Genomic DNA, 8,178 nt, shown 5'->3' on the forward strand with positions numbered 1-8,178 from the left:
TTTTTTTTTTTTTTTTTTTTTTTTGGTACCAGGGATTGAACTCAGGACCTTGAGCTTGTGAGAATCCCCAGCAGGAGAAAACTATTTTGTTAAAACACTTAAAACACTTAAAACACACACACACACACACACACACACACATTTTTGTACCAGGGATCAAATTCGGGACCTATGCATCTGCGCATATTGATTAGGTAAAAGCTTGGTCCCTGAAGTTTGGTATGTACATGCCCAGACTTTGTAGCTGGCAGGCATGTGTGTATGTGGGGGTGTGTACACTTGTATGTGTGCTTTCATGTGTGTGTTAGCAGGTGGAGAGAAATATATTTGTCACTTTACATAATTTCCTTTACATTTATAAAATTAAAAAGTTCAATATTTAATGCATTATTATTTTGATCACAATCCCTGATAAAATCTTTTTTATGTTGATTAGGGTCATTGTAATGATTTACTGATCTTTCAGACACAGCCTTACTCACTACTCAGGTAAGCAAATCTAGTTTTTTTGTTTTGTTTTGTTTTTGTTTTCCATGGAAAAGAGTGGGTAGGGGGTAGGGGCAGGGCCAGGGCAGGCAGAAAAGGGATGGAGGGAGGGATGGAGGGACGGAGGGGGTGAAAAGCCAGAGGGGAAGTGCAAATCTAGTTTGTTTCATGTGTATACTATGAATACTGATTTCATTTGGGGAAGAGTTATAATCTTTCTCAGGTAGTTTATGACTTGAAGTCAAGAAAATGTTTACATCTTCCTAAGAATATACTCACAATGGTGAATCATGTACCAATGTGACTTTTAAAAATTAAATATACAATACAATCACATTTTTGTATTGTTTATAAAACTGCTTTTAATATATATGGCAATATTAAACATACTACAGTTCCTTAATTCTAAGCTGAACATTTTAATATTTTAACCCTTATAAATCAGAATATATCTGTTATTTATATATTTTCTATAAATACAGCACATATATGCATTGAGTACAAAGTAATCTTTTTAATTTCAAATCTGTGGGTGACTTAGTGTCCTGAACTTGTGCTCCTGCAGTTCAGTGGGAGGGGAGGGTGGTGGCAGAAGCCCTGTGACTGCCTTTGTGCCTGTGGGAGTGGAAAGGAAGGGTCCGAGAGAAGCGGTCGTGAACAGGTGCGGGTATTTTATGCAGTGGGAATAACAGGGGTAAAGGCCTAGGAGGGCCAGGGGGAGAGGGAGAGAGAAGGAGCCATGTTTCAAGGAAGCATGAACTAGAACTTCTTTTTTTCTTTTTTCATTAATTTTATTGGTACATTTTAGATATACAGTATGATGACATTCATCATTGGGAATTTGTACCTTTACATGATGTATCTTGGTTCTTATTTTTTCCCCATCCTCTGCCCTTCAACCGTTCCACTCCTCCCTAAAAGACTTTGTTTCCATTTTTTCCTTTTCTCATATATTTTCCTTTCCCTGATTCCTCCCACTTCCCCTTTCCCTTTGGACCTTTTCTTCCTATTTTACATGATTTATTATACATTTTGATTCTTATTTATACTTTGTTTCTTTTTTCATGGAGTTTATTGGTACTTTTTAGGCACACAGTACAGTTACATTCATCATTGGGATCTTGTACCTTTCCATGACAGATGTTGGTTCTCATTTTTTCCCCTTGTCCCTGCCCTCCCTTCATTCCTTCCACTCTCCCCTATTTACAAAGACTTTATTTCCATTTTTTCATTTTCTCATATTGTTTCTCTTCCCTTATTTCCTTTCCCCTACCCTTCCCACTTCCCCTACACCTTTAGCCCCTTTCTTCCTATTTCATATTATCCATTATACAATTTGGATCTTATTTACACTTTTAGTTTCTCACACCAGAGGAACGATTCGGTATTTCCATGTGTGTCCTATTTATTTCACTTAAGAGTATGGCCTCAGTGAGCACCCATTTAGCTGTAAATGCCTCTAGTTTCTTCTTCTTCATGGCTGAGGTGAACTGGAAATTCTAAGCGCTCTGCAGCCGGAGCCTGTGCAGAATGCTGCGTGAGCTCAGGCCCGGCCTTCCTGAGGCCTTTGTCCTTCTCTGTGTGTGGTCACCCAAATTTGACTCCTTCTGGAATCTCAAGGGGAGCATCAAAAAACATTGATGTCCTCGTTCGATCCCCAGGGTTCCATAGCCTGAACTTTGAAAACCACTGCTCTCATGATTTGCAGTGCTGCTCAGCCTTTGTTGTGAACATAACTACCGGGGTAGATTCCAGCTCTTCATGCGCAGGGATGAAGAGCTGTTTGAGTATCCGGGTGAGGAGGCACCGGGTACTGGGCCTGAGGTCCAGGGAGGAGGCGCATAGGTTTGTTTAAATGCTGATGGAAAGAAGCCAGTAAGAAGTAAGTTGTTGGAAATACAAGACAAGGAAGAGCAAATTGGCGGTCTTGAGAAGTAGATTTTTGCAGTCGAATTAGTCCTTGACTGAGAGAGTAATTTTAAAGTAGTGGAGAGAGAAAGGGGTGTGTCTTTAAAGACAAAAATGTATAGGTTTAGGACAGCAGAGTGAGAAAGTTTTAGTGGAGCAAGGCCATCTGATAAGAAAACGGGGAGGCGAGTGGGAACGCAGGGCTGCAGACTTCAGGTAGCTGTGAGAGGCCGGAGGGGATGCTGCGCGGGCTGAGGGACCGGTGAGGGACGCGCTGAGGACCCTGCTCACCCTCTGCAGCTCGGCGGGAAGGTGACGGAGCGTCCGGGTGGGGGTTTGGTCAGGACCGTAAGGACGCAGTGGGAAAGGAGATCGGATGAGGCTGGTGGGAAAGAGGCGCAGCTGCGGGGACTCCACTTGCGGAGGGCGGACGGGCAAAGGAGAGAGGCGTGAGAACTGGAAAGAAGGGTGAAAGGATGTGGGGTTCAGCCGTTTAGGGGGCAACATCCTGAGCGAGGCCAGGAGTGAAAGGGTTTCTGTACTTAGAGACGTTAGGACCACAGAAAGGCGCTGATGAACCCGCCAAGTCCCAGTGCCTGCGGGTTGGGGCGGGGAGAGGCGAAGGCGATGCCTGGACAGGGACTGGAGGCGGAAGGCTGCGCGCAGGGCATTGTCTGAGATTTGAGTAAGCAAGGACAGGGAAGCAGAGGAGGCAGAGATGTTGGTAGGACATCCAAGTGTATTCCGGACAGCAGCAGGGAGCGGTTCAGGAGGGAGGAAGGTTGGGCATGCGGGGAAGGCGAGAGAACCTGAGCGGTGCGTGAGGCCCGGGTCCCCGCTGTCCTGAGAACCCGCTCTCTGTGGCTCGAACTACACACTTTTATAACCTACATCTAAAGCTTTTGTCAATAGTATTCAGTTCATAGCCCTGTGTATGTAATATTAATGGCAATAGAAGGTTCTGTCGCATGAAAGTGTAATTTCCTAGACTAATGGCACATATTTAGGATGCCTCCAGTTTAGAGCTGTTATAAAAAGTAGGCACCATTTCTTGAATATTCTTGCTTATTCCGTGGGAAATGCCTGCACCTCTCAGGAGCAATTCCCAGATGGCAGGGAGGCTCCCTGCATGTGCCAGCTCCGCCGTCGTGCTCGCTGGGCCCTGCTGCCCTCCGAAGACGGTATTCTCTGTGACAGAACCCACTCTCCCCTCCGGCTTCGCAGGTTCAAGCCTTCCTCAGAGCGTCTTGGTTGCTTTCACTTGGAGGCCCTTGGGCCCCGTGGAGCTGCCGTCAGGGGAGCGTCGCCTGCCTTGAGTCTGTCTCATGACGCCTCCTGATTCCCGCGGAACCCTGCCCCTGATATGGAATGTCACCGTGCCCCGGTCACAGCACACTAGCACTTTATTATTTCTTCACCAAATCATACTCTGCTGGAAGCTGAAACGGGTTTTTCAGTGTTGGGTTTCCTAGCTCTAAGACAGCACTTAGTGTGTGTGGAAGTGGTGAGGTCAGGACAGAGCCACCCCGCCTGGCCTCTCACTTCCCTCAGCACAGTGGGCACCAGGACAGAGACTCCTGTCCTTTTGTGTCTGTGTGGGACCAGCAGAGAGAAGAGGCTTCATCATAGTACGGAAGAACATATAAATCTGTAAGAGTATGAATAAATGCTTGTGAAATGATAACTAAAACCACAGGGGACGGGGTTGTTGTGCAGTAGTATGGTATTTACCTAGCATTTGAGAAACCCTGGGTTGATCCCTAATACTGGTAGAAATGAGCTGCCTAGTTATAGTAAACTTTTAAAAAAAGTTTATTGTATTTTAAAATTAAAGTTTAGCCATTAGATTTTTTTGATAATTCTTAAGTTGCTTCTGGGATTTTTTGTTTTTGTTGGTTTTTTTTTTTTTTTTTTTTTTTTTTTTTGTACCAGGGATTGAACTCGGGTCCTTTCACTTGTGAAGCAGGCACAGAACCACTGAGCTAAATCCCCAGCCTTGCTTCTGGTTTTAAAGCCCAAACCCATCTTACAATAGCATAAGATAAAAAGGGAGTGGTATTGGAAATTACTACCATAAAGTGAGATTAAAGGGGGTGAGATGATCACCAGGCAGCTGAAGAGTGGAAACCAACTGGTCTCTTGGCTGTTTGTGTATTGCGGCTCCGCCTTTCTGGAACTGCCCTGTCCTCCCTAGCGCAGGCACTGGCAGAGGTTTGGGGTGGGCTGGTTACTTGGTGTGAAGATGGATGTCAGATACTTCATCTTGAGGTGACAGGAAAAAAATCCTGGAGAAGGAGAAATAGGTACCAGGCTACTGGAGAATGTGTGCAAGAGGACCTGGGACAGACTGATCTGCTTTCAGATCAGGGCTGCATCTTTTCAATTGAAGACCTTTATACGTGGTGAGGGCACTGTTCCCATTGGACTTCACTTTGATACAGTCTCTGTGCAGTAAAAACACATGATTATTGTAGCTCTAAGAAAACTCTTCTCAGGTTCCAAACAATACAAAAGAAGTACATTGTTGTATAAACTTTGTATAATTATTTTTATTTTTAAGAATATTTAAGGAGGGCTGGAGGCTTAGTTCTGTGGTAGAGTGCTTGCCAGTAGTAACGAGGCCCTTGTTTCTATCCCCAGCACTTCGGGAGGGAACAAGGAATACTATAAATATTTTGTATTATAACTTTGGGTTCAAAGATGAATAATTCTGTTATGTTTTATTTACAGGTTATGCCTTGACTGCATTGGTAAAAATGCTATCATTTTAAAAAGTCAGATATCTCTATTACCTCCTAAACTTCTACAACAAGTACTCAAAAAAATAACATTTTGGACTGCAGCTAACCACCGAGAAGAACAAAGAATTCAGAAAGAAGAAACGGACAATAAGTATCAGTGGATCAATGACAGCTGAATTGTTACATACCCACCTATGATACACTGAACCATTTTAATCTAATTATACATTTCTCTGCCCACCCCAGTTGCAAGCTTTCATTAAGCTTAAAATTTGAAACAAAAATACTCAGTGAAAGTCAATATAGGGCATGGAATATATGGAAATAGGATGTGAATACAGATTCATTTATATTTACATTCACAAGCCAAGTTCCTTGTAAACTACAGAGCAGATATCTTTTCTGAAAGTAAGCATGCTTGTAACAGATCTTAATGTTTATGATTTACTGAAAGATTATGTAAGTTTGAGAATTAAGAAATTACACTAAGGACTTTAGAATTATATACATATTTCTACTTTCAGAAAAGCATACATTTTCTCAGATTACTTTAAAATTAAGCATCTCTTTAAATAGTCCATTTACTAAGTAACTTCTTAAATAACTAGTAAATCTTGCCAAAAATTATATAATAGGCAAGCACCAGCAGTATTAAACAAAAGTATTAAAGCCCTTTTAGCACTTACTGAGTATTCTTGGGCATCACCATAACTTTGAGTAGAGGCATACATGTCTTCAGTTTTGTCTCCTTTACCATTGTTATTAGTCCAGCTTTTTATATAAAGACCGTGTTTTAAGATATATAAAGTGGAGGTTAATCTATACGAAAAATTGAGGATACTGAGACTTGGTATATTTATTAACTTTTGAGGTACTTAAACATTTTAACGGGCCAGGAGTGGTGGCACATGCCTGTAATCCCAGCACTCTGGGAGGCTGAGGCAGAAGGATCACCATGAGTTTGAGGCCAGCATGGGCTACATAGTTCAAGGCCAGTCTGAACAGCATAGTGAGACTGTCTCAAAAACAAAATTTTTTTTTGCCTTAGAAGAATGCTGTCATCTTTAATATAAATTTTATTTTATCCCATTCCAGCCCCCAAGTCCCCTCCCTATGTACAAAAGCTTTGTTTCAATTTTTTTCCATTTTCACTTTTCTCTTGTCCCTTTTCCCCTCCCACCTCCCTGGTTCTTGCCAATGTCATTTTTATAAACAGCGAAATGGAGTGATCTATTATTTTGGCCTTCCTGAAACCCCTCACTTTGGCCTTTATTGCTCTACAGAGTTGATACTGAAGACACCAACATGTTCCAGATCTAACATATTCCCTTTTATCTTTAATATCGCCATTTATCTAGAAATGGAAAACTATATATTCCTCCAAATGTTACTTTTGCCATAGACATTTTGCTTTGTATTATGATAATCAGGCCCTTCCACTGATTTACTGGTTATGACCAATTACTAAAAAGCTCAGTATAATAAAATTATCCTCCAAGCTATCACCAAGGTATCTCTGAAATTGAAGATATTAGAAAAATATACTTCTGTATTGACATATATATACATATAGTGAAAACTGTAGCCTGGCATTTAATTGGAGAGATTTTATACATATGTTCTATATTTTGAATGTTCAAAGCTTCTATTTATGAACTGGAATATTTTTTGTGTTATATTTATTGTATGAAGTGCAGAGCATTACCGTTTGTCCTGTCAGTGTGAACCAACCAGCATTAGATTGTGCAAAAAGTCAGTGTGAGTTGTGATTTTTTTTGTTGTTTACGTAACAGACTTAGAAATTGAATCTCAGAAGTCATGTAGATTTTAGAAGGACCTACGTAACTACTGTGAGCTGGAGCGTTTTATATGTAGCCAAGTGTACAGAACCCGTGTGGAAGACAACGGGTCAAGGAGCAGGCTCGGGCTGCCACCTCCCTCGGGACAGGACTTCCACCGCTGATCCATTTTTCTGGAACATTCGAAGTTGGATTGGTGCCCTGAAAACACTCTCAAGGGCTGGGGATTTAGCTCGGTGGGGCTGCCCCCGCCTTGCAGGCCCAAGGTCCTGTGTTTGATCCCCAATTCAAAACAACAAAAAAACCACTCTCATTTGGCTTTAAGAGTGTGAAAATCCGCGTCCGACCTGGAGCACAAAGGGGCCGCTATAACGGTCAGCCTGCTGTGCCGCCCGCTGCTCTGTGGCCCCAGGTTTCCCTGGAAGACCGAGTGGACTTCAGGGATGGAGAACAGTGAGACGTGCAGCGTCGGCACTCCTAGGAACTCGGTGTGCGTTAAGAACCCACCCGATGGTACTGTAGCTGCAAGGAGCAAAGAGAAGTCAGGAACTAAACTGGAAAGACACGGGCCGGGCTAGCCCGGAGCTTTCTCGGCGCTGTAATGTACCATTAGCCAGGAGTAGAGAACACGCCTGTAACCCCAGCACTTGGGAGGCTGAGGCAGGAGGTTCGCCAAGAGTTCGAGGTCAGCCTGGGCTACGTAACGAGACCTTGTCTCAAAAAGCAAAAAAAAAAAAAAAAAAACTTTAAACATGCTTGTAATGCCGTCTACTTCGGAGGCCAAGGCAGGATTGAAACGTAAAGGTGATTTAGCGAGACCTTTGGCTCAAAATAAAATCTGCAAAGGACTGCGGGTGTAGCTTAGTGGTAATGAGCTCCTGCGTTCCATCCTCAGTACCGGAAAAATACGTACATATATTTTTAAGGTACTGGGAATCGAATCCAGAACTTTCACACCGAGCTACATCTCCAGCTTTTTTTTAATTCTTGGGACTTACCAAACTCCCCCTTGAGTTCACGGTTTACCTTCAAGTTTATCCTCCTGTCTCAGCCTTCCAGAGTTCTGAGATTACAGGCATGCATCATTACACTCAGAAGAAAAAATAATTTATTCTTTTGGGTCTCTACTCCAAAAATAGAAGGCAACTTAAGTGAAGTAACCTGCTCCGATTACACACCTAGTCAGGTCTCTAACCCTACGTTTACTGAGCGCAAATCCATGACAGCTGGAGCCGCTGATGCGA

At 42.7% G+C, this 8,178-nt stretch overlaps 2 protein-coding genes across 3 annotated transcripts in view; both read left to right on the forward strand.

Annotated features, from left to right (window-relative positions):
- Positions 1 to 6,090, forward strand: part of Klhdc1 (kelch domain containing 1) — a 92,156-nt gene extending 86,066 nt beyond the window's left edge. For both annotated transcript variants that reach the window (XM_010632601.3, XM_033765164.1), the window contains 2 exons: positions 437 to 489; positions 5,125 to 6,090. In XM_010632601.3, coding sequence (XP_010630903.1) covers positions 437 to 489; positions 5,125 to 5,311 — 240 coding nt within the window. In that variant the 3' untranslated portion in view covers positions 5,312 to 6,090. The remainder of the gene's footprint in view (positions 1 to 436; positions 490 to 5,124) is intronic.
- Positions 5,550 to 8,178, forward strand: part of Klhdc2 (kelch domain containing 2) — a 14,905-nt gene continuing 12,276 nt past the window's right edge. Inside the window, exons 1-2 of the mRNA XM_010632710.1 lie at positions 5,550 to 5,594; positions 7,260 to 7,387. Of these exons, the coding sequence (XP_010631012.1) occupies positions 5,550 to 5,594; positions 7,260 to 7,387 (173 nt within the window). The remainder of the gene's footprint in view (positions 5,595 to 7,259; positions 7,388 to 8,178) is intronic.

Source organism: Fukomys damarensis, unplaced genomic scaffold (assembly GCF_012274545.1).
Source record: "Fukomys damarensis isolate Sample0158 unplaced genomic scaffold, DMR_v1.0_HiC HiC_scaffold_17, whole genome shotgun sequence".
NCBI classification, from domain to species: Eukaryota; Metazoa; Chordata; class Mammalia; order Rodentia; family Bathyergidae; genus Fukomys; species Fukomys damarensis.